The sequence below is a fragment of the Pezoporus wallicus genome, unplaced genomic scaffold (genome assembly GCF_028554395.1).
Source record: "Pezoporus wallicus isolate ANWC-B61680 ecotype Strahan unplaced genomic scaffold, APGP_CSIRO_Pwel_v1 contig_10790, whole genome shotgun sequence".
NCBI classification, from domain to species: Eukaryota; Metazoa; Chordata; class Aves; order Psittaciformes; family Psittacidae; genus Pezoporus; species Pezoporus wallicus.
Genome location: NW_026640522.1, coordinates 505,007 through 530,401, shown reverse-complemented (window position 1 = coordinate 530,401; position 25,395 = coordinate 505,007). Strand labels below are relative to the sequence as shown.

Sequence of the window (25,395 nt, the reverse complement as noted above, 5' to 3'; positions counted from 1 at the left end):
GGGGGCCAGGGAGGGGACACTGGGTTGGAGAATGCTCCTGTTGCTGAGCGTGGTGCAGAGGAAATGAAGCGTCGTGTTGCAATTGCCATTGCCCCCTGTAACTTTGCTGCTTATTTCAGGTGTGTTTATGCTGGTGGCTGGAGGTATTGTTGCCGGGATATTTTTAATATTCATAGAAATAGCTTACAAAAGGCATAAGGACGCGCGGAGGAAGCAGATGCAGCTGGCGTTTGCGGCCGTTAATGTGTGGAGGAAAAACCTGCAGGTAGGACAAACCGTTTTTAGAGCAAATCTCCAACAGGTGCGTTTTCCATTCCTTCACCAAACCAGTGAATGCAGAGCTGTGGATTAGCATGGGGCCCTCCCTCCCTTACCCCAACTCCAGCTGGGCCTTACTGGGCACTCAGTAAGCTCTAGGGTGGGGCCCCTGCCTTGTCCCTGAGAGATGTCCTTGGATGATGCCAAGCTACAACCAGGACAGAGACCTGACCCGAATGCCCCAATGGTGCTTGGGATGGGGACTTTGTGCTGCTGGGGACCACGTGCCAGATCCATGACAAGTCTTGGCCAAGCAATCAGTGATGGCGTGGCTGCCCTTGCAGCTCTGCCCTGCTGCCTGGCTTCGGCCATGCTCACCAGCACACAGGAGGGTTAATCCACTGTCTCTAAGCATCCCTGCCCAGTGCTCGGGTGGAGAAATGCTCCAGGGATTGTTTCCATCACCTCTCCCCCACCCAGCCCGCTCCCCAGGGATGTGGCAGCCCTTGTCATACCTGGGACCAGCTCCTGAAAGAGGTGGTGCGTGCTCTTGTCATTTGGAGACAAAGACGTCTCCCCACACGGGAGCCAGCGATGCCGGTGCCTGTCAGCACCAAGGCTCCCCACAGCCCCTTTCATGGGGCCATTGTTCTCCCTGGCTTCTCCTATCCCCAGAATACCTCCATGCGCGGGAGGGACAGTGATTCCTGGCAGTGACACTGAGCCATGGGCATGGCCATGGGCCACCAGCCTCACGCTTCCCTTGGTTTTGGGGCTGAGCCCCATGGTGCCCCCAAACCCCAGTTTAGGGCATCTGGAGGCTCTCTCTGGATCACCTGAGCTGCTCTTCTTCCTTGGGGCAGTAAACTGGCATTCAAAGAGCAAGAGATCCTTTGGGTGACTAAAGGAGACTGCTGTGCACAGCAAAGCCAGTGAATGAAAGAGAGAGAAGGGGGGTCAGGGACCCCAAAACAAGCCCGGAGCGGTGTCCCTGTGGGAGCAGCGCTGGCTGGGGCATGCGGGTGGGCTTCCCGGGTGGAGGAGACCTGCTGAGAGCAGCGAGGGGAAGCATGAGGCCGGGCTGCTGTATCCTGAGAGCTCGCTGGGTTCAGTTCACTGATGAGAGTCTCGGAAAAAGCCGTTTCTCTATATTTTTTTTTCCTTTTTTTTTTATTGTTTCTTTTTTTCCTTTGCTTCCAAAAAGCAGCAGCAGCAGCACCGAGGGGGTTAAGGCTGCTGGGACAGAGCACACTAGTCGCACTGCCATTTTTCACTTGCCAACCTTCTAGAAAATACTGCACTGGGTCCTTGGGCAGAGTCTGTGGGACTGTGAGCAAAGCATGCTGCCCTGTGGGGGTAAACAGCCTCATGGTAAAGAGCCGTTTGACATTGTAAGACTTTTCCACAGGAGGAAACGTCAGAGCACTAGTATCTGGTACATTGCTAGAAGGTAGGCAAGTGGAAAGATTTATTTGTTAAAAACAAACAAACAAAAATAATGGGTTTTTTTGGGATCACAGTTTTGCCATGGCTATTTCCTGAGATGCCATGGAAGAAAAAAAGGCATTTCATTCCATTCATCTTGCTTTCCTTTTCCGTTTGTGCATGTCCGCAAAAGAGAGAACTGAGAAGGAGGAGCAAATGTATCCCCGAGCATGCTCTACGCACCAGCGGGATACATTTTGGTTACCCCCGTGCGGTAGCAGAGCCAGACCTGGTCACTCCGTCCCCCGTCGGAAAGGTCACACTCATTGGCACGAAAGCAATTGGGGAGGAAGCGTCCTCAGCGCCCGCGGCCGAGCGCGGCCGGTCCCCGCGGTTCGCTGCCCCCGCGCCATGGCGGCTGGTGCTCCCAGCCTGCGCCCACCAGGTCCGACTTGCTAACACCAACGCCTACAGTTTTCAGTTCTGTTTCTCTTTGAGTTCATCCCGACCCCGACGACATCATAGCGCTAACGCTTTGCCTCCTCCCTTTCTTTTCCTTTAACCTTTCGGTTCCTTTTAGTTTTGTTGTTTTCTTCCAGTTTTTTTTGGTGGTTTCTTATTTTTTCTTCTTTTTTTTTTAAATTTTTTTCTTTTTCAACTTGTTTTACTTTGAACAAAACCAAAACCAAACCAACCAAACACCAACAACCACGTTCGGCTTTGCACAAATGCCTCATTCAAATTTTTTGAATACCTTTTTTTTTTACAGAATATCCATACAATGACTTCTCTTTCAATGCAGTCCTCTCTCTATCTTTGTGGCACTACGATTCAGCCTCACAAAAGGCCATGAGCAGTTATGACATATATGTTTTTGTAGCGGTAGGTGCAGCATCTCACCTCTCGGTCTAGCCAGGTGGAAGCGAGGGGCAGGGTGCCAGGCAGAGCATTCCCAGGAAGCAAGGTCAGGCAACCAGGAGAGCAGAGATACTCCCCAGAGGAGTTCCCAGTACTCCATACGCGAGGCCAGCCCTGTTAGCTGTAGCATTGTGGTGGCCGTGCTGTAGGCATGGGTCACGGAGGCCCTTGGAGGACTGGGCGTGACAGGACACCTCCAGTAGCTTTCCCAGCTAAATGAAGGACATGACACGGGGCAGTATTCAAATAGATTTAGCATTTCCAACAACACACTAGAGATCTAATCACTTATACATATTCATTTTAGGATAGAAAAAGTGGTAGAGCAGAACCTGACCCTAAAAAGAAAGCCACTTTTAGGTCCATCACCTCCACCCTGGCCTCCAGCTTCAAGAGACGTAGGTCCTCCAAGGATACGGTAAGAGGAAGAAGAACAATTCTGCCCTCTCTCTTTCTCTCTCTTTCTCTCTTCTGCCATCCCATCGACTGCCACACACCCATCCCGAAGCTGCCAGTGTACATGCATAGCTCATGTTCGTCACCAGTCAGTCAGTGAGTCAGTGAGTCAGTCATCCCGTGTACCTGAAAGGATGCTGGGATCCTGGAGGGCAGGCAGGAGGTGGCTTGGAGTCCTGTGATGAGTTGGGAGATGCAACCGAGTTTTTGTTTTGTTTTCTTGTTTTCTTTTTGCCTGGATGATTTCTGATGTTCCTCTCTGTGCTTCGCTCACCTGAACCGGTGCTGACCTCTTGAAACCGATGACATTTTCTTTTCAATTTTTTTTTCTTTTTCCCTTTCTCCTATTCCTGAGTGTTCCTGTACCTGTTTGTCATTGTATGCCTAAAAACAATCACTCCGATTTAATTTGGGCACCGTGTCACCTCACCAAGACCCATGCGTGTCACATTCTCTACATGTGATTTTTGTTTGTGACGATTAGCTTTCGGGATGTAGTCCTCGGCACAGGAGCGACAGCTGCCTCTGGTTATGGTCAGCAGTAACGCAGCTCTAGAAAAGAGACACAAAGGCTTGAAAGAGGAGGTTGTTAAAGACCCAATCTTGGTTCAAACTTGTGCTTTTCCGCCTCAGAGTAAAACTGCTCTCATGTAACCAGAGAAAATTTCCAAACTGCTGCCTCTAAAGCCAGCTGTTTCCATATGTGCAAACGTGTCCGCTCGTGCTGGAGCTTCGGGCACTTCAGCGTCAGGTTGGGCTGTTGGTCTGTCGGACTGAGCTGGTGTCCCTCTGCATGTTGCCGTCTGTTGTATGACACTGCACTGTGGCTACTCTGTTGTCTCGTGTGGCAGCGGCCACTGCGTCTTGCTGCCCGACCTCCCGGCGCGACGGGCTTGACGGAACCTCCTCCCCGGGGCGACCGGCGGGTTTCTGCCCGGGGTTGCTCAGAGCAGGGTCCCCGCCAGGCTGCGGGGGCAGGGGGGACGGTGGCAGCGTGGGGATGTGGACCCCGCAGCGGGATGGCCCGTCCCTGGCCGCAGGCTCGCGGCGCCTCGGGGAGCAGCATGCGGTATCGCAGCGGGTCTCGGGGCCACGGCGCTGTGCACGGAACGGAGGTGGCTGCCTTTGACACCAAGGCAGGCTGCAGCCCAAGGAGCTTGTGGAGCACCCATGGGACACAGCCCTGGGACAGCTGAGCCCTCGGCTGGGCTCGGCTGCCACCGCCTCACACAAAGTGCTCCTTTCACTGTCACCTCAAAGCCTGGCAGGCATGGGGGGGGGGGGGGGGTGTCCCACACTCTCCCCACTCACCCCACAGGGAAGAACTAGATGATCTTAAGGTCTTTTCCAAGCCTAACCGTTCAGTGATACCAACGGGCATCCCTGTCATCTTCTGTGCTGCCTTCATGCTCCCTAGGTGGCACCTGTCCCAGTGATGCCCCCATGGCTGGTGTTCCCCATCTCCACTGCTGCAGCCCAAGCAGCTCTGCAGGAAGGTTACAGGTTGTGTCTTGGTGTCCGGAGACCCAGCCGGGGGAGAGGAGACAGAGATGGGCGGGTGGTGCAGGGGGGACAGGGTGGAAAGAGTGTGGAAGATGGACAGAAAAAAGGGGAGAAACAATTCCAGAAAAGTTTGCTGGGGGAACCTCGGCATGTCCTGAGTAGACCCATCATGTTTTGTTGTGTCTGAACAACTCCAAGGTTAGGAAACCATCTCCTGGAAGAGCAGGAGCATCAGGGTGCAGTAGGCACCTGAGGGGACTGGTACCCGTGTTGGAGAGGGGGAGAGCCCAGGAGCAATGGGGCAGCCGGTGTGAGGCACCCTTGGTACCTGTCATGCTCCCTCTTTGGGAAGCATCCTGGGCCTGATTCTACTCCCTGGTGTATCACACACTTTACACCACATCACTCCACAGTGTTCTCTGCCCTAGGGTGGGAGCACCCCAGTGCCCTGGGCTGACCAGCACCAGAGGTCCCATGGAGATGTGGAACCATACACTCCCTTTCCCTCACCCAGTGGGGACTAGCACAGTGTGGGGCTCCCCACGTTTTTGGTCCTGGCCATGCTCTTCTTGGCATGTTGCTCACAGGAGGCTTTTGGAGCGAGTTGGCCCCACTCATCCCAGAAGATGGCCCCTGCTTTGGGGGCAGCTCCTGCTGCCAAGGAGCCTGCCGCAATCTTCTGCCTGCCAGGAGGTGACATGGCCAGGGTCCCAGGACATAATCCCCAGGAAACCAGGCTAGTTGGGTCAAGAACAGCCTAGCAGAGCCAAGATCCAAACCAACGTGGCCGAGATGGAAACTAGCAGGTCCAAGATCTGGCTATTGAAGGAGGTCTATGGTGGAGCAAGCTTTGTGGTGATGTTGGGCAGACCAAGAGCTGGTTGCTCTGCAGGTTGAGCAGCCAGCGGGAGGGTGCTGCCACCAGCTCATGTCATGGCCTGCCATTTGGTGCCCTCCGCTTCCATACAGCAGCCCTGGCTCAGAGATCCCAGTGCCCTCCTGCTGTGGAAGGCCCCATGAGTACATAGCATGCTGGGACACGTTGCCTGGGGTCCTCGTAAAGATGAGAAAGCAGCGAGGCGCTCTGATTCATGATGCTCTGCAGAGCCACGGGCCCACACCAGGTCTCAGATGGGCTTGAGAGCCGATGGGGCTGGAAGGCCAGGCTGACCCCAGCCCCATGGGCTCTCCTGGCTAGCGAGCGAAAGACGCAAACCTGGTGGCCTTGCTTCTTTCCTTTTCGTTGTCGGGAGTTTTAAAAATGGATTCTGCTCTGCAGCCCTGCAGAATGGTCCCTCAGGAGTGCCAGAGAGACAGGCTGGCACCATGGAGCCAAGACAGCCCTGGGAAGCTACCACCCCACTCTGAACGTCCTAGCGCCCACCATCACCCGAGCTGCACAGCCTCTCCGCGGCACATCATCCCCACCGCCCCAGGAGGAGATGCATGTGTTCCCCATAGGCAGCTCCTGCAACTCGAATAGCACTCGCAGAGCTGACGTACTGCCATCCATCGCAGCCACCCACGATACTGCAACCCCACAGAAGCCATGTGAGACGCATAAACCACACAGACACCTTCCGAGCCGGCACATTTCGTACAGACACGTTACCGAGGTGCACAGGTCCCATTAGCCCCACCACTGCAGCCATCACCAGCGCCCGCAGAGCCACATGCCAGCCTGCGGGTGTCCCCCCCCAGGGCACAGCATGACACGTCCCACGCCACCGCCAAGCGAGGGCCCGGTGCTGCCATGGGGATGGTGCCAGAGCTGGTCGAGAACCGAGGGGGTTCATGGAAACAAAGGTCACCTTTTCAGTGAAGGATCAGCCATCCCAAAGCCAAACGCTTCTTGGCTGAAAACCAACCTAGTTTTGGGCCTAAAAGAACCAAAAGTAGGTCAAAGACAACTAATTTATTCTTTTTTTTTTTAGAAGAAAGTTGATGTTTTCTACAGCAAGATTGCATTTAGCTGGAATTCTAATTTTTAATTGAAAAAAAAAAAAAAGCAAACAACTCCAAACTCCAAAATTCTTCCAGAAAATCTTCCACCAGCCAGGGACTACCATATAAGCCCAGATTAGGTTGAAGTCATTTTTAAAGACATATTAAGTTCTTGTCTATATTTTCTTCCTGGTTGTCATTTAAAGTTTTTGGTGCCTTCACTTCACTTCCATACCTTAACATGTTTGAGTCTCTTCTACGGTTAATATTGATTAATTTCTTCGCTTTATAATGTTTGGTTTGGGGATAATTGCACCATCCCTGTAACATAATTTACCCTAAATTACTAATATGTGCTTCTAGCATTAGTTCTACTTTAACATGGTTTTGATATGGCAGTTTTCTTGCTTTTTTTTCATTTTCTTTTCCTTTCTATTTTTATTTTTAGTTTTTATTATTAAAAATTGCATGCATGAACTCTACACAAGAAAAAAAAAAGTAAATGAGAATGTTACCCTGTGATAACTCTGTGATTGGAGGAGATATGCTTTCAAATCAAAAGCCATGCTCTTGTATATTAATTTTTCTGGCCAGATTCCCCACTTGGCTTGGTTATTTTAGCGTTTCCCACCCCCAGAGCTGTGCAGAGAGGCCAGAACGCCCCAACCTGCCCTGCTACACCTCCGAGCACTGCAGTCACACGTACAGCGCACCGAGGCACACGCACACCCGCATGCACACACCGCTCCCCCCTGCTTGCATCAGGCAGGGTACTGAACAAAGGAGCTTTCTTCAGCCTGTTCCTTTTTGTACCTCGAGTTCCTCCTTCTTCTCCGGCAGTGAGTCACCAGCCTCTCCCCTTTCCCAGTCGCCTCTCCTCCCTGCGGGAATCGAGCCCCGTCCTGCGAGCACATGCCTCCGGCCATTTTGCCATGGAAAAAGAGATTGCGTTTAGCTGGAATCCTTGTTTTTCACAAGGTGGGGGCAGCCACGCCCATTTTTGGGGTGAAAGGGTCGTTTTTTGGTGGCTGACAAATAACCCCAAAAAGCTCCCTCAGGGCAGCAGAGCGACTTCAGGTTCTCCTCGGCCGTTCTCCGTGCCAACTGGTGACGGCCAAGGTGTTGCCCCTTAGCAAGGCAAAGCCACAGCAAGGAACATCTCAGAAGCTCTGTTTTAATATTAGCTAGTGCCGTCAACGATAGAATGATCCTGTGAGATGCTCCCTGGTTGTCCCCAGCGCATGAACTGGAGAGATAGGAGCGTGCTGGCTCACACTCCTGCCCCAGCATCTCCCCACCAAGGTGTTCTGGTGAAGCACAAAACCGGGCAGAGCAGGGCAGCCCCAAGGACCCCACGCAACACCTATGGGGACCCAGAGCTCCCGTGGCAGGAGTCAAGGTGCAGAGCCACACAGGGTAGCCACAGAGCCAGAGCCACCAGCAGCACCGTAGGGGCCACAGCCACCGCTGACCATCGCAAGATGGGTGAAAACCCATCACCGAGGAGCCCACGGGGCCCAGCAGAACGGCAGCTCTCCTGAGTAGTGTGGTAGCAGATGTCACTGGAGAGGGTCTACACTGCAGCACTGGAGACCCACTGAGACCCTTTTCCTGTCCTGACACCCACTGAGGTCCCCAGACAGCAGCATAAGGTGCTCAGTGCCATCCGCTCTCACAGCAGGGCTGGACAGGGCTTCTTCCAGTTCAGGGTTTGGAGAGTGGAACAGGGAGAGGAAGGGAGTATGGAAGGAGGAAGGGAGAAAGTAACTACCCAGTTGTAAAGCCCTGCCTGGAGAAGAAGGACTTCTCTTTCTCTTGCCCATTGAAGGGTGTTGCTGCTCTCATTCTTTGCTTGCTGGTGGGACTGCAGCTGGGGACATTTCTCCCAGGGGGTATTTGCCAACCCCCCCACCCACAAAGAGCGCAGAACCCCAGATCCAAGCCACATCCCCAACACAGGCTCTATTGTCACATTAGCAATCAACACCACAGTTTGTCAAGAGTCACCCACACCACACATCTCACTTGTGTGAAAGGACAGTCAAAGCAGAGGCACTCGAGCAAGGAGGTGAAACGGCCTGGCCTCAAAGCACAGCTTGATCTGGCACCAGAATGATGCCGAACCCCAGCCAGACCCTCCAAACACAGGTTCAGCCATGGGCTGGGCTGGTGAGTCACAGGCTTTGTCTTGAAGCTCTCCCAGCGCAGCGAGGGGCTCGCTCAGCAGAGACGCGCTGCCACTGTGGGAGCTGCGCCGCGCTCCTGGGCGTCCTCCCTGCCCGACCATGGGGTGCTTGGAGAGTGTCTGCAACGACCTCTGCACAAGCTTGGATTGTACTGGGAAGGGGACCTCAGCAGGCAGTGGGGTTTGGGCCGTTTCATCGCCCCCAGGAGATATCCCGTAGGGACACATGGGATGTAAGTAGAGGTTGCGGCAAGTGCCAGAACTGCCTAACACTTCTTTCTCCTTGTCTGTGTCTTTGTGTGTTGCAGCAATATCACCCCACCGACATCACCGGCCAGCTCAACCTCTCCGACCCCTCAGTCAGCACTGTGGTGTGACCTTCTCCCCGAGGGCCATCAGTCCTTGCCCCAACACAGTAGGAAGGCACAGCCAGGACTGCCTTTCAAAAGGGACGCTGATGGGTTCTTCTGGGTGAGATGGGAGGAAAGCATCCTTCATCCATACACAGTGACTTCATTGTATATCTCCCACCCTTCCTAGACCTGCTGCCATGCTCGTGCCCCAGAATGCACGGCAGAACCAGGACATGGTTTGGACTTCACTTTTCAGAGATAATCGCTTCCAACCAGTGTTGTTGATAATCAGTATTGCCACTGACCAGCTATGAGCAAGGGGAAAGGCGCCTGGTGCCTGCTCTGCCATGGTAGTAGGGAAGAGTTGGTGCCAACTACAAACATGTGCTCCACTTTGCAGGCTTCATGAAGGCTGCCCAGCACACACACATGGGCCCTCAGACGTGTGCTCCATGTCTCCAACCACCCTGGAGGGCTCCAGACCGACATGCTCGTGATCCAGACCAGGGGAGCAGCAGGTTGGGCGTGTGTTCCTGCTGTGCTGAGTGACCCCCCGCTGCAGCAGGGGCTGGAAGATGCATGCTGTGCTCCTCACCGGGGATGAACCCCCTGCTTCTCCCTTCCATCGGCCCATGGCTATGACTTGGCTCCTGTATGTGGTCTGTTTGCAAGCAAGAGTGATCCCAGCCCTGCAGCCCAAGCTCGTGTGCTAAACACAGTACTCTGGAGCTTGTAACATGCTGTCAGCCAAGGTTCTGGCTCCCCAGCCTTCCTGCACAGAAGACATCCCCAGGACCTGGCCATGGCCTTCATGTAGCTCTCACACTGTGGCTCTCCCTGCCATGAACATCTCCTCAGGGATCAGCCCTGGATGGTTGCAGTGACCTTCAGCCAAGCTCCACACTGCCTCAGCACCAGCAATGCAAGGAGAGATGTTGCTGGCCAGTCGTGGCTCGCAGTGTCGGTCACCACAGCAGTCACTGGCAGCTTCCCTGCCACACTTGCCTGCAGCTCAAGCTTGCCAGCAGCCCTGAAGCCCCAGCTCGTGTGGCTGCATCTGCCTGAACCTGGAGATGTGGAAGCCAGATCCCAGTTCAGAGGAGAACCAAACAAGACCAGCTGACACTGTTCCCCCCCACACCTTCCTCCCCTCAAGCATTGTGCCCATGTGCCAGCATCCCTGAGCACCCTCTCTGTGGGCTCTGTGAGTGGGTCCAGACATACCAGCGTAGCAGAAGCATCTGGCACCAGCCAGGCTGGTGATGAGCAGCTACAGCATGTGCATGGGCAGCACCGCATCCTGCCTCCTGCAAAGGAGGAAAACCCACCTGCAGCACGGTACCAAGCCCCAGTGGCATGAACTGCCTTCTCCTGGTGCCAGCCGAGCCGACGGGGCTCCCCCGAGGGCAGGCAGGATTTTCAGATGGCAGCTGAGGTCTGTGAGCATCGTCCCACTCACTGCAGTGGCTCCATCAAGTTCATCTCGCTCCAGCTGAGCCATTGGACCCATTCTACTTTCTACGTTAATGTAACATTAATACCAAGTTTTTGCAAGAGCTCAGTAAAGTCTAGACCGGATCATGATGCTGTTTATTCCAGTGCCGTGTCCCTCTTTCCGTGTCTGTCTTGTGGCAAAGCTGGCAGGGGGCCCTGTGCTGAATCAGAGCCTCACCCAGTGCTGCCGCAGGGTTTGAAAACAGCAAAAGGTGGACGGATGGGGAGGGATGAAGCCAGCAGGGAGAAAGGCCAGGGGCTGCAGAGAAGCCAGGAGGGAAGGGACATCACCATTCCCGGATGCCAGGCTGATGAACAGCCTGTTGCAGGGAGGGACAGGCCTTGTGGGGGACGAGGACACTGAAGCCCCCTGGCTCTTACCCACCTCCATCAAGGGGAAAACAGTGGCAATCCCCTGCCACTGTTGTGATCCCCAGCTCCTCCCCATGTGCTGAGACCACCAGCCCAACCATGAAGGACAATAAGCCCTAGCTCCAAATCAGAAGCCAAGACCTCCTGAGGAAGGATGAGTGCTGTCACTAGAGAGGATCTGAGGGAGCTGGGATTGCTCCTGGGAAAGGCTCTGTGCAAGGGGCTGGTCCTGGCAGAGGTCCTGCAGCCATCCCAGAGGAGATGCTGCTTTCACCAGCTCCCCAGAGCCCTCACAGGCTGAGCCAAGCGGGACTCAAGAAGTGTGGCAGCACGTTGGGATGGTTTCTCTCTTGCAAATAGAAATGGGAGCTAGCCACAGATGAGGTGACATTTGGTTTATTCATTACATGATTTATTTAACCCCTGGCAAGAGCTCACCAAAGCATTCATTGACCCCCACCACATCCCTGACAGCTCTTGCATGGGCAAGAGATGGAGCAAACAGGGGAAGCCGGTGGCCACAGTCATCTCATTGTGGCTCTTACTGCCTCGCAATGGGTAAGGACTCATGCCAGAAAGGGCTGTTGCTCCTCCCTGAGAGATGCTTTTGTCACCCCAGCTTGTGAGTTCCTGTGGAGCCCTCACTAAGCATTTCCATGCAATGCCATGGAGAAGAGTTTCCACCGGGAAAGACAAGAGGCAGCAGGGCAGGGAGACACAGAGGCAACCCCAGTCCCTTTTGTGGGTGGTGGGATGTGAGGCAGCAGCAAACTCTGTGAACCCACATTTTTGTCCCCACTCCCATCACTGAGCTGACCTGGCCCCTGGCCTTGGATGAGCTTTAGTCCATGGGAAAAGCTATTGGGGAGGAACCACTGCGCAGCTTCATCCATCTTTTGGCAACCCCTTTGCCAAACCACATCAGTGGGAGCTCAAGTGTTTGTCCAACCTTCACCCCAAACCTCAGCCTCACCCTGGATCTTGGTGGCTGGCTGAGCCTTCTCAAGGAAAGACTCCCTCAAAGGAAGCATTTTGCAACCTGCCCTGTCCCTGGGCAGCACATGGGGGGGGGCTGGGGGCTTTCTGACAGTCCCATGGAGGCTCTGGAGAGCCCCGAAACACACAGATCTTCAAGTGCACCAAAAGGCACACAGAGAGCTCTGGGGCACACCAAGAGGTAAACCAGTGCCTGTCAGGGCACAGGAAGCCAATTGGAGAGCATTTGAATACACAAAAAGTCAAGCCAAGTGGTCTTGGCAAGCAAAGGCACACCGAGGCTGATGGCACTGAGGGGCATATGGGGAGTGTTGGGGGCACCAGAAGGCCCAATGAGGGTTTTGAGGCAAACCAAAAGGCACACAGAGGCTCCTGACCTGCAAGGAAAGGTAAATGGAAACACCACCCAGAGGGGTATGGTGTGTCCTGAGATGCACACAGGGGTTCCTGGCATGTACCAAAAGGCACAGGGAGGCATATGGTGCATCCTGAAATGCACACTGAGGTCCCTGGGCAGTGGAAGGGCAAGGACAGGGTGAGCTGGAGAAGGATCCCCTGTACCCACCCCTGGTCTGAGGGTGGCCTTCCAAAATACTGCGAGCATCCTCACTCAGAGCTGGAGGCTGCTCCCCCAGCAGTGGGGCAGAGGGAGCTCAGCATTATTGGGGGGGACCCCTCAGATGCAGGATTTCCTGGAGACGTGGGGCTCCTTGCGCAGGTTGTGGTAAACCACCACGACGGAGCCTGTGAAGGTGCAGAAGAAGATACTGGCCATGAAAGAGAACGGTCCAATGATCATGAAGGTGATGTAGTGCTGGGCAGACAGTGAGATCTCCTGACATTGCCTGAAGGACTCGTTCCCAAAGGCCATGATCGGATACTTGTTCAGCTGCTCCGGGACTCTGCAGAGGAGCAAGCTCTTCTCTGGAAGAGAAAATCAGTGTCGATGGGCACACTGGGCCACTGGGCCAAGGCAGGTGTCATGGACAGAGGGGATGGCAGGTTTTTATGGGACCAGGGCAGGAGGACAGGGGTTAGGGTGATAAGGATTGCCCAGGGTGGGATACGAAGGAGAGCAGTGAAGGTTCAAGGCTTATCTATGTCCTATGCAGTGGGGAGTGGGATGAGATGGGGAGGTGGGAACAGTGCTGGAAGGGGGCCTGGAAAATAGTTTTGGAGCAGGTGGTAGATGGGGCAGGGAGGGTGCAGGCCTGGTTCCAAGAGAATACATGTGGGGAGCAGTGAGCACCCAGCATGGAGGGCCACAGAAGATCCCAGTCAGCACAGCTGACAGGCACGCATCCAAGCTGGAAGCAAGCAAGAACAGTGGCAGCAGAAAGAGAGATCTTGCTGGCAGAGGTGACTGATCAACGTTCATTGAGGAAGAAATGCAGGATCAGCCCCAAGTTCATGAAAGCACTGGGGAAGGGGCTGAAGGCACTGAGTCCTAGCTGCATCAGCAGTGGTGCCCATTGCAAGCACACCTTGCCCTCAGTGTGATGGGGCTGGTGCCATTGCTGGGGACAGCGCCGGGTTCATGTCACTGGGACATTGTCCAGCCCTCTTCTCCAGGCACAAGGACAGGCACAAGGTGGGCACCAGGTACCAGACCCAGGGGTGCAGACACCCAAGCAGACACAGGAGCTGCCATGGCCTGAGGGTGGGATCTGGGGAACCTCCCCATACCCCCATGGACACTCACCACTGCAAGCCCACAGCCACTGGCACCAGGGTGCTGGGTGCAGCCTCAGCCCTGATGGGGTGACCAGAGAGCATGGAGCGGGTGGGGGGCTTAGGGTCATGGTCCTCGAGCACTCACCTCGCACTTTGTCCCTGTTGTGGCTGAGCCAGCGCCAGAGGGGCAGGATACTGCAGCTGCAGCCCCAGGGGTTGTCCTGCAGGAAGAGGGCTTGGAGCTGGGGCAGCGCTTGCAGCACCCCAGGCTCCAGCTGCCTCAGCCTGTTTCCACCCAGGTTCAGCTTGGTGAGGCTGGTGAGGGGCAAGAAGGTTTCGGGGCTCAGCATGGTCAAGTAGTTGTCACTGAGATCCAGCTCCTGCAGTGCTCCGAGCCCCACCAGCGCCTGGCTGTGGATGAGCCCCAGATGGTTGTGGGGCAGGCTGAGCACCCGCAGCCCCGGCAGCGGCGGGAAGGAGCGCGGCCCCAGCACGGTGATGAAGTTGTAGCCGAGCCACAGGGTGCTGGTGTTGGTGGCCAGGCTCGGGGGCACCTCGCGGAGCCCGTGCTCGCTGCAGTCCACGTTCCCCACGGAGCAGCGGCAGGCGGCGGGGCAGCACGGCGAGGGCAGCGGGCGCAGCAGCAGCAGGCAGGCCAGCACCGCTCCGCGGCCCCACCAGCACCCCATGGCTGAGCACCGAGCGACGGGAGCTCCAGAACCGGGGCTCCCCCACGGCCAGGATCCTTGGTGCCCGTCCAGCCACTCAGCGCTCCCAGAGGTGCGGGCTGGAGGTGCCGGGCAGTGCTGGGAGCAGGTGGATGAGCAGCCCCGGAGCCGCTGCGCTCCCGGGAGCGGTGGATGAGCAGCCCCGGAGCCGCTGCGCTCCCGGGAGCGGTGGATGAGCAGCCCCGGAGCCGCTGCGCTCCCGGGAGCGGTGGATGAGCAGCCCCGGAGCCGCTGCGCTCCCGGGAGCGGTGGATGAGCAGCCCCGGAGCCGCTGCGCTCCCGGGAGCGGTGGATGAGCAGCCCCGGAGCCGCTGCGCTCCCGGGAGCGGTGGATGAGCAGCCCCGGAGCCGCTGCGCTCCCGGGAGCGGTGGATGAGCAGCCCCGGAGCCGCTGCGCTCCCAGCCCCGGTTTTGCCTCGGGGTGGAGCTGAACTTTTCTCAGCAAATATTTCCGCTGTGATGCTGCCCTGGCAAGGTGCTGGGCCGAGCCCTCGTTCCTCCCTCTGCCAGGCACCGCTCCAGCCAGGTAAGCATCCAGCTCACCATGGCCCGGGATTAACTGCTTGTGTGTGCTGCAGGCTGGAAAGAAGCAAACAAAACCAAACCCATCTCTTGGCCTTCATTCTCCCCATGGGTGTGCTGCCTCATCATAGGATCGGAGAATTGTTTGGGTTAGAAGGGAACTTACAGTTCATCCGGTTTCAACTCCCTGCCACAGGCAGGGACACCTTCCACACCCCACCATCAGCAATGTCCCAGGTTACTCCAAGCCCCTGTGTCCAACCTGGTCTTGAACACTGCCAGGGATGGGGCAGCCACAGCTTCTCTGGGCACCCTGTGCCAGCGCCTCAGCACCCTCACAGGGAAGAACTTCATTAGCCATGTACAGACGGGTGTATGGACCCAGGACCCCCATAACTAGCTAGGGTGGGATAAAGCTTAAGTTGTACCATCATCAGATGTAACCCCATCTTGTGTGCTGGCTCACCATGGCCAGAGGTCCTCAGTGGGGAGTGCTGCTGGCAGCCATGGGCCACCCCACTGAGCCCAGCCCTTGACCAGTCTCTGTTTGCCCTTGGCAGGAGAGCACAAGCCATGCCAGAAAGAGGAGGGTTGGTATGGGGGTCCCACGGGCAACCCTCCTCCTCCCCAGCAGGACCACACGTCTGGGTGCACACTGGGAACACCCAGGAGCCCCCATGTTAGAAGCTGTGAGAAAGGTGAACCCACTGGGCTGCAGCCACCCAAAACTTGTTTACCCTGGCCCTGGCATGGCAGCACCAGCTCGAGAGGGCTCAAAGTCTGCCCCCACCCTGTTTATACCCACTCCGGTTTCAAGCTGCTGAAGCCCCACAGCAGAAGGGAGAGGAGAGGAGAGGAGAGGAGAGGAGAGGAGAGGAGAGGAGAGGAGAGGAGAGGAGAGGAGAGGAGAGAGAGAGAGGAGAGGAGAGGAGAGGAGAGGAGAGGAGAGGAGAGGAGAGGAGAGGAGAGGAGAGGAGAGGAGAGGAGAGGAGAGGAGAGGAGAGGAGAGGAGAGGAGAGGAGAGGAGAGGAGAGGAGAGGAGAGGAGAGGGGAGGAGTCACCTCTTGGTGTCCCTGGCAGAACCTGGTGGACACCCGGGACACAACCAGGAGCACCTCATCCCACTGGCAGCCCAAAGAGGGGACACCATCCTCTACACACACCATGGCAGTTCCTGTCCTGTTTAGCACCCTCGTGCTGGGTCATCATGGCCAAAGGGCTGGGAGGGCAGCAAGGCAGTGCACAGGGTGTTCCCAAATCTGGGCCAGAAGCAGCAGGCAGGAGGTTTATTAATAGCATCCAGAGGAGCTTTGGGTTGTTTATCTATCCTGCAGCAAACTCGGTTTTACTGCATTAATCCCCATCTGGAAGTAATTCAGAGGAATCCTACAGCCCAGCCCAGCCCTGGAGCAGGGCACAGACCTGCAGCCACGCGGACCTGCAACACCAGCTCGTCCTATAGCTGTGGGCTATATGGGGACAGGAATTTTTAGGGATCCCTGTCCCCAAATGCTCTTCCTCCCCAGGGGATGCATTGCCTGTGGCCACCTAGGATCAGGAGGGAAGGGCAAAATTCATTGTGGGGGGAAAAAAAAAAACAACAAACACTATTAAATAAAGAGTATTCACGCTCAGAGACCCCAGGAGCTGCAAACCCACCCCAGCCCCTCACTGTCACCCTGCTGCACACTCCATGGCACATGGCAAGATGTCCCCAGTGTCCTCCATGCAGGGACACCAGCAAGTGCAGGGCTGGTGCTGTTTGTGCAATGCAGGCATTGGCTGCAGCAGCTGCAGGCTGGTGACACTTTGGGGTCCTGCCCCCGGCAGTGACGCTGTCCCTTCACACTTGATGCCAGTGCTCATCAGTGCCCCATCCTCTGGACCCAGCACCTGCAGGGAGAGCCCAGCTCCCTGTCCCCAGCCAGGGCTGCACCCACTGGTGCCCTGCTCCCCACCGGGGTTTAGGGTTCCACAGGGAATGGCGCAGCCTGGCCCCCAGGCGGCTCCAGGGGAGGCTGCTCCAAGCACCCACTCTGCAGGGACAGCCCAGGTGCCCTGTGCTGACTGATGGAGGAGGCTCAACACCAGCCCTGCTCTGGTCAAGGGGTGTAAATCAGGGTGCCAAGACTGTTCCCACAGTGAAGTGATGCAGGGGAATCACTTAATGAAGGGACCCCTTCCCACACTGCTCCCAACCTCCACCATTGAGTATCTGGGGAGAAATGGAGATAGAGGGCAAGATGCTAAGACTCTGTGTTAGCTCTCCTCCTGTCCTTAAAGGCTTTCGTTTATTGCATGTTTCCATGTGATCAAAGACCCGAGGCAGGTTCGAACCACATCACACATCTGCTGTCCCACCGGACACCTCGGGCTGGGACATCCCTGGTGTTCCTGCACCCATGGCTGGAGCTGCCCAGGTTGGGCTCTGCTGGGAACAGCTCAGCTCGGACTCCTTATGGCAGGTGACACCAAGTGGTAGAACTGTGCATGGGTGCTGGACACGGGGTGAGGGCTGTGCTGGGTATGGGTGCTGTGCATGGGGTGGGTGTTGTGCACTTGTGGGTGCTGCGCATGAGTGGGTGCTGCACACGTGTGGGTGCTGTGCAGGGGATGCTGCACAGGGTATGGGTGCTGGACTCCTCTGGCTGCAGCCCTAGCACCCAGTGCAGGGGACAGTCAAACACCAGGACAGCCCAGGGGACACAGGATCGCTGCGACTGCAGGGAGCACAGCCTGGGGTCCCCTGCTGAGCCCCAAGGGGCACCCATGGTACCTGGTGCTGGACAAGCTGAGAAAGTTGGGGCTGTTCAGCCTGGGGAAGAGAAGCTGCGTGGAGATCTCATAGCAGCCTTCCAGTATCTGAAGGGGCCTATAGGGATGCTGGGGAGGGACTCTTCATTAGGGACTGTAGTGACAGGACAAGGGGTAACGGGTTAAAACTTAAACAGGGAAAGTTTAGATTGGATATAAGGAAGAAGTTCTTTACTATAAGGTTGGTGAGGCACTGGAATGGGTTGCCCAGGGAAGTTGTGAATGCTCCATCCCTGGTGGTGTTCAAGGCCAGGCTGGACAGAGCCTTGGCTGACATGGTTTAGTGTGAGGTGTCCCTGCCCATGGCAGGGGAGTTGGAATTTGATGATCTTAAGGTCCTTTCCAACCCTAACTATTCTGTGATTCTGTGATTCTGTATTGGAAGAGCTCATAAACCACATGGAAAATGGATGCAGGAAATGGGCTCTGTGGAAGGACCACAAGAGCTGCCCAGGTAGTGCCAAGCCCTGCCCAAGAACTGGTTTGGTATCACCCTGGTGGACCCCAGTTCTCCACATCTGGCCTCTCTTAAACACACACCCAGATGTCTGGGGTCTTGTCCTTGCACCCACTGTTTGGGGTCAGGCAGAGAAAGTCTTGCTGGCAGCAAAGGCATGGCCTGGAGAAACGGCAAAGGGGCTGGAGCAGAGGGTTTGCTTGGCTGTGAGGCAGAGAGGTGGGAGAGGGGCAGGGGGGAAATCCAAACCTGGCTTGTGCCACAGAGCACAGGAACAAGCAGGAGCTCCTGCGGGCTCTGCTCTGCATTACTGGGGCAGAGTAGGTGGTGGACACATAAATCTGAAGAGCTGGAGCAACGTGTTGTGGTCTCCTGACAACACTGTCATCCTCGATTTCAACTGTCCAGCTACCCCAATGCTCAAATTCCTCATGCAAGTGGCCAACAGAGCAAACACAGGATAGCGATCAGCTGGGCAGGTCGCTGCTCCGCATCCCAACCCCAACATTGCAGGGCTTGCCCCAGGATTACCAGAAAACATGACCAAGACATGCAGGCCAGCAGGGCCAATGGAGTGTGGTTTAATGGGTGTGAAGCTTTGAGGGTGTTGAACATGGCCCCAGAGTATCACTGTGTCACCTCCCATGTCCCCAGGGATGCTTGGTGGAGATGTCCCTGTTGAAGAGCTACATGCACAGAGAAGCCATGGATGAGCAAGGCCCTGGCCAGGGACCAGGGGCCGTCTGTGATGGCTGGGTCGGGCTTCTGAGTTGCCAGAGGAGCAGGTGAGCAGGACGAGAGGGTGAAGGCATCCTCATCATCCACCCTGCTGCACCCCAAATCCCAGCAGGACGGACACTGGCAGGATGGGCAGTGAGCCCTAAGCAAGCTGAAGCCCTTCCCAGGCTGCTCCTGTCCACACATGGCCAAGAGGGTCCCCAGCAATGGTCCCAGACTGCACTCAGCAGCCCCCTGCTCATGCTCAGCTCTCGAAGGCCGCCGTCACCCCACAGCATGAGCACGGCCGGCAGCAGCCCCGCCGGGGAAACAGCGCCGGAGGCACCGCGTCTTGGCACAGCCCCGCTGGCTGCTGCGTCACCACCTTCTCCTTGCACGAGCCCTTGGTGGCCGGGTCGGGATGGGACCTGCCGGGCACCTGGGGATGCTCCTTGTCGGCCTTGACGGCGAGGAAGGTGGCGAGGTCGAGGTCGAGCATGGCAACGCCGCCACGTGGTGTGGGCGTGTTTTGGCGGCACTGCGGGCAGGGGATCCAGCGCTGCTCGTTGGCCACAGCGTCCAGGCGCTTCAGGCAGGCCTGGCAGAAGGTATGGCCGCAGTAGAGCCGGCGCGGCAGCCGCACGCCCAGGTCATAGGAGGAGTAGCAGATGATGCACTCGACACGCTGGCTGCCCCGGCTTGGGGTGCGCGAGGGGACCCTGACACACGGCCCCGCGTCCTCTGCCCATGGGCTGCCGCTGGCCTCAGACATGCTGGGGACGGGAGGGTGAGAGGAGCTGTCAGCCTCACGGCCAAGGAGGAGTCCCATGGGATGTGCAGCCGATATGGGAGAGATGGGGACCGACCCCATGTGTTGGGCTATCAGGGGCATCAGGCTCCTTCCCCCCCATCCCTGCCTGCTGCCTGCATGGCCCATGGCCAGCTCTACTTGGAAGAGCAGGACCCAGTTCTAGGCTCCTCTACAAGAAAGATAACCAGCTATGGGGAAAGGTCACAAGGATGCTCAAGGGTCTGGAGCATTTCTCCGAGATTGCTCGGCCTGGTTAGTCTGGAGAAGAGCAGCCTGAGGGCAGATCCCATCCATGCAGATCAGTATCTCAAATGTGGGTGCCAGCAGGATGGTGCCAGACTCTTTCCAGTGGTGCCCAGTGACAGGACGAGGAGCAATGGCCATAAACTAACACGCAAGTGTCACCTCAACATGAGGAAGAAGTTCTTTCTGCTGAGGGCATCAGAGCCCTGGCACAGGCTGCCCAAGGGGGATTGTGGAGTCTCCCTCTCTGGAGACATCCCAAACCCACCATGGACATGTTCCTGTGTGACCTGCTCTGGGTGGCCCTGCCCCAGCAGTGGATTGGACTGGATGATCTCCAGAGGTCCCTTCCAACCCCAACAATTCTGGAATTCTGTGTCCTTGCCACTGCATGTAGGGATGTAGGGATCCCCTACATGTAGTTCCCTGCATCCATGGGGGATGCATTACCCTTGTGCCATGCTGCATCCCTGGCTGAGAGCTCTGCCAGCTCTGCCATTCCACAGGGAATAAGGGCTGGACAGACCTCAACAGCCTGCTTAGGTGAATGTGGGGCAGGAGTGGGTTTGACCGTGGACAAGAGAGCAGCATCCGGAGGACCAGGCAGTGCCACAGCCCTGTTCCTTACCAGCCCCAGGCCATGCCAGGTGACCATGGTATCACTGTCAACATTATGGGATGGGCATGCGAGAGGATTTGGGGGGTCCAGGCTCATCTCAGATGGGGTCTGGTAACCACCACCATGCTTGAAAACCTCTCCCAAAGGCTACCAAGACCCCACTCCCTCTCTACCGAGTGACCTCAAGCATTTTGGTGTCCATGGGTGCACCCCTCCACCCAATTCCCCCATTCTTACCTGTCCTGAGATGCTCCCCCAGGGCCTCAGGGGAGGTGGCAGAAGAGCTGCGCTGTTCTGGGGGGCTGTGGCAGTCCCATGGAGAGCACTGGGAGCCCAAGACACCAGCAGCAACCAGTCAGGTCCGGGCGGCTGCTGGTGGCTGTGGCAGTGGGAAGGGGCTCACCTTTCAGGGACAGGCATGCTATCGGATCTGGGAGATTGGGTTACAAGCATCCGGATAGCACAGCCTCGGAAATCCAAGTCCCAGGAAGGGTCATTAACCACCCGTCTCTGCTTCATAAGCAGAAGGAACGGTCCCCATGAGGCCAAGAAGCTCTGGGCTGCACCATGAGAGGAGAGGGCTTGGACATCTCTGTACCTGGGCAGCAGCATTGCAGTCTCCCACATCCTCGGCTACCCACCATGAACAAGAACATCTGGGCAGATGCTGGCCAGCGGAGACACCCCATCCCCTGCTCATCCATCCCCAGGTGATACGGACTGTGGTGGGGCGGGAGGCACAGAGAGACCCCAGGGTGCAGGGGCTGGGGCTGGCACAGGGACAAGGCTCCAGCGTGGTCCAGGCAGGTAGCACCCACGTGTGGGGTGATGCTCCTCATCCAGTGCCTGGGGGTGATGCATCCGTGACCTGCCCTTGGTCCGGCAGCAGCGCTGCAGACTCACCACTGAACAGGGGATGGTTTCAAACGTGGAATGTGGCAGGGGAACAGATCCTGGAGGAGAAAAGCACATCCTGGAGCCAGGGCAGGACTGCCAGATACCCGGCAGCATTTCTGCATGGGAGCAGGAGAGGGCAGCAGCTCCCGCTGCAGGCAACAGTGCAGGCAGGGACACAGGCAGTGCTCTCCTGCATTGCCTGCTTACCAAACATCACCCCAGCTCTCGGGTCATGCTTCCAGCACTCCTCGGCAGCAAGAACTGGGGGGGTTGGAAACTGAGACCCTCATGGAGTCACTGGACTCTGCAGAAAAACTTCACCCCTTAGGGCTGGTGTTTGGGAGCAAAAGCAGAGCCGGAACACAGCAGCACAGTGGGCACAGTGGCCATGTCCTGAGACAGGATCCTGATCCATCCCGTCACAGGTTTCCCCAGGCAGTGCACATGGGGTACATGGTCCCCTGTGTCCCCAGGCGTGGCGAGAGTACCCGATGGCAGGGCTTTGCCTTCCCCTTACCACATTGGCAGCAGGCAAGGGATGTGGCTGTGTCAGGAACCCCAGCCATGGCCTAACTCAGTGGCCAAGGTGAGGCAAGGGCCATGTGTCCTGGTCAGGTCAGGACCCAGCTTTGCTCTGGCATTTCTGGGTACTACCAGAATGGCAGCACTCTGGGTGCCAGCGCTGGAGCCTGTATGAGCAGCATGCTCCTTCCAGGGCCATGTGCTCAATGATGTGCAAGGCAACTGGGTGCCTGGAGATGTCCAGGCATGTCCCAAAGCTGGCAAGAGTCACTCTCCCACCCAAAGCACGCTCATTGCTCATCTGCCACAGGGCGAGCTATGGAGGAGGTGTCAGCCCCTTTGGGCAGTGGGAGCCTATATGGGTGAATGAGCTTGGCTCCCTGCACAATGGAGCCAACAGAGCCCCTGGCACTGCCTTGGAGGCCTCTCCTTGCAGAAATGAGCACACACTCACACAGGCTCCCTGCCTGTCCTCCTACCCCCCTGCAGCCCCTGCCCAGCCCCTGCCCACCTCGTGTCCCCCTCCCATATGCACCAGAGCTGTGTCCTATTGAGCCGCCCTCTTTTGCCTGTTGCATGCAAGCCACGGTGTGGGGCTGTGCACCCCGGCTCACCCGCCCTGCACCCTTGGTGGCATGGGCTGTGCAGCACGAAGGGTGACACCGGGGGCTCGCTGCCTGGAACCAGCCCTCAGCGCCCGCTGCGCTCCTGAACGCGGGTACGGGGGAGGCGTCTCTGCAAGCGGCAGTGACACACAGGGGTGGGAAACGTGTTTTCCTGCTCCCAGGACTCATCCCGAGAGCTGCAGGGACCTTGGGCACAGCGGGACAGGGAGCGGCACCCGCAGGGCAGGGCAAAGGTCTGCTCGAGATGAGCCAGCGCCACGCATCAGCTCCCGTGCTCCACACACGGGAGGTGGCAAGGCTCTATCACAGCCCTGCGCACCCCTGAGCGCCCAGCAGAGATGCAACACACCCCGGAGCACCCATGGGACCCTGCCCATGTCACCCAGAGCCCCGCCAAGGTCTGCAGCAGCAGCATCCTGTGCCCTCCCCTGCTCACACCCCCCCCCCCCCACCCCCCAGCCTTCCTGCTTCTCTGGTTTAATCATTGCCCAGTGTCTGCCCAGCCTCTCCCACCTTGTTTGCCATCGCCCCGGGGCTAGGCAGAGCGAAGGGCAGCAGTGACACAGCACCACAGGCAGATGCTGTACCCTGCCAGCTCCGTGCCCGCACCCCTTGTCCCCCCGGGGCTCTGCTGAAGGCACCGCACCCCCTTCGGGGACACTTCTTCCCAAACCGTGTTATCCCGGGGTTTATCAGACGCCGGGGCACGGAGCAGCCTCTGCGGGTGCTGGTTTGAACCAAGCCAAGGTGGTGACACCAAACCCTGCCCAGCCGCGCCGCGGGTGGGCTCCATGGCACGGCAGGGCCGGCGTCGGGGCCACCAAAGCAAACACGGGGTGGATCTTCCTGTCCCTGCGCCAGCGCTGCTCCAGGCAGGGCGAACAAGAGCGCTCCTTGTGCAGGGCAAGGCGTGGGCAAACTGTCAGGGCTCAGCCAGCGGCACCCGCGCCCAGAGGCTCATAGGGGTGGGGGGATTTCAAGGGTGCTGGGGTCCCAGGGAGTCACAGCCAGCCCGGGCAATACCACAACTCCTCCCTTCCCCAGCCAGGAACCTACCCCTTCCCCAGCCCTCCCCAAACCCAGACTCCTTCTTTCCAGAAGACAGGACAGCATCCAGCTTGGCAAGGGCAGGCTGAGCTCCAGCCAGCGTCCCTGGGCAGGCAGGCACTGGCTGTACTGGAAACGCCAGGGAGAGGGGAGCGTTGGGCTCTGGCTGATTGCTGAAGAGATTGTGCCACTGCTGCTGCCCCACGTCAGCACTGCAACAGTTAAACCTGGTTTTGAAGGGAAAGGAGAGGGCTGCGTGCCTCCTGCACTGCCCTGACACAACCCCGGGATAAGCAAGACGGAGCATGGGAATCCCGGAAAACCCAGGGCATAGGAGGGAAGAGGCACAAGCCTTGGCAGGGGAGAAGATGGCTGTGATTTTATTTGCAGCACCCTGAAGTCATCACTCTTTCCAAGCCCTTGCAGACCAGGCAGCTCCTGCAGCAGCTTCCAAGCCAACACAAGGGCCAGCTTGTTCCAGGTCGGTGGCACCAGCCCCAGCCCAAAACCCAGCCTGGAGCCCCACCAGCAGCAATGCAAGAGCCCAGGAGGATCCTCACCCACCATCCTCCATGCCCAGGGAGTCACAGAAGGCTAATGATAGGGGTCTGCATCCCAAATAGGGTGTCCCAGTGCTCTCCCCACTGGACCAGCCCCAACGCAGTGTGGAGCTCAGGCCGGGATGTGCACAGGTCAAGGGGCTGTGTGCAGCACCCCACATGCCTGGCAAGAGGAACCAAAAGGGGCCAGGGGTCTCCTGGCACTGGGATGTTAACACCCACAGCCATGCTGTGCCATGGGGCACTGCCCAGCACCCTGCCACACTTTGTCTGTCCTTCCCATCTCCTTCCCTCTGTCCCATGGCCAGTGTGGCAGGGGGGGAGAAGTACACAGAGGAGCTAGGCACAGGGGCTGCCCCATCCCCACAGTGCTGTGGGTGGGGGGACCCCTCAGTTCTGGGGATGTGGGTCCCAGTCCTGGCTGGAGACATGTCCCTGGCTTTCCTCCAGGAGGATGACCATGACAGTGCCCTCCTTTGCCACAAGCACAGGGCTGCCATTACCCAAAACCACCCTCTGGCAAGCCAACAGTGCCTGCACTGTCCCCAGAGACAGAGATTCTCCAGCAAGGGCAGAGGGGCAGGGTCAGTGCATGGGCTCACAGGCTCAAAGTGCTGCACCAACCCCATTGCAGGCTCTTCTTGGTGGCATCTGAATGGGCACACACCATCCTTAAGGATCCTGGGCTTCAGTGGGGCAGGGGGGACCTGCCCTTCTCCCCCACGCCCCACACTGGGCTCTCTGCACCTGGCAAGTGCCCATCACTGGTGTATCTGGCTGCAGAGCTCGTGGTGGAAAACAACAGCAGAGTCCAGCCAGTGCCCACTCCCGGGTGCCGGCTCTGCTGGGTGCCGTGTCCCCATCCCATGGTCAGCACGTCCCACGAGGGCCCTTAAGAGATGACACAGCAGCACTTTCTACAGCGGGAGCAGCGCTTGCAGCACCCGCATCCCCCACTGGCCTCCAGCTCCTGGCTTTTGGGTGACTTGTCCAGGGTGACAGTGTAGAAAGAGTTGGACAATTCCCTGTTGGGCATCCTCAGGCTGGCATAGGGGTTGTAGGGACGGGACCAGGACTTCTCTGTGGAAATGGCTGGGCTGTTCCAGCTGCCAGCGGGATCCTCCTTCTCCTCCTTGTAGGTGGGCACAGCTGCAGGGTTGGCGATGACAATGGGCTCATCCTTCAGGTAGCGAGTGATAAAGCTTTGCTGGAACTGTTCCCGTGGGATGTTGACGCTGGCATAGGGGTTCTCCA

The 25,395-nt window shown here is 57.5% G+C and overlaps 3 protein-coding genes across 18 annotated transcripts in view; 1 reads left to right on the top strand and 2 right to left on the bottom strand.

The window, feature by feature from the left end:
- The window catches only part of GRIN1 (glutamate ionotropic receptor NMDA type subunit 1), a 37,650-nt gene extending 28,333 nt beyond the window's left edge, over positions 1–9,317 (top strand). For 2 of the 16 annotated variants that reach the window (XM_057419300.1, XM_057419299.1), the window contains 4 exons: positions 120–265; positions 1,877–2,128; positions 2,909–3,019; positions 5,840–7,085. In XM_057419300.1, coding sequence (XP_057275283.1) covers positions 120–265; positions 1,877–2,128; positions 2,909–3,019; positions 5,840–6,043 — 713 coding nt within the window. In that variant the 3' untranslated portion in view covers positions 6,044–7,085. Of the gene's footprint in view, positions 1–119; positions 266–1,666; positions 1,709–1,876; positions 2,129–2,908; positions 3,020–5,839; positions 7,086–8,997 lie in introns of those variants that run through there. The other 14 variants (XM_057419309.1, XM_057419308.1, XM_057419305.1 and 11 more) reach the window with 11 other exon arrangements.
- A 2,996-nt stretch (positions 9,318–12,313) lies between these two features.
- On the bottom strand, positions 12,314–14,532 carry LRRC26 (leucine rich repeat containing 26). Its single transcript, XM_057419329.1, has 2 exons — positions 13,724–14,532; positions 12,314–12,828 (listed from the first exon to the last, which is right to left on the bottom strand). Exons 1-2 carry the CDS (start codon positions 14,265–14,267, stop codon positions 12,581–12,583), a joined length of 792 nt encoding a protein of 263 aa, XP_057275312.1. The 5' UTR covers positions 14,268–14,532; the 3' UTR covers positions 12,314–12,580.
- A 4,548-nt stretch (positions 14,533–19,080) lies between these two features.
- On the bottom strand, positions 19,081–19,588 carry LOC130604635 (RING finger protein 224-like). Its single transcript, XM_057419330.1, has one exon. It carries the CDS (start codon positions 19,586–19,588, stop codon positions 19,082–19,084), a length of 507 nt encoding a protein of 168 aa, XP_057275313.1. The 3' UTR covers position 19,081.
- Between the last annotated feature and the right edge of the window lie 5,807 nt (positions 19,589–25,395).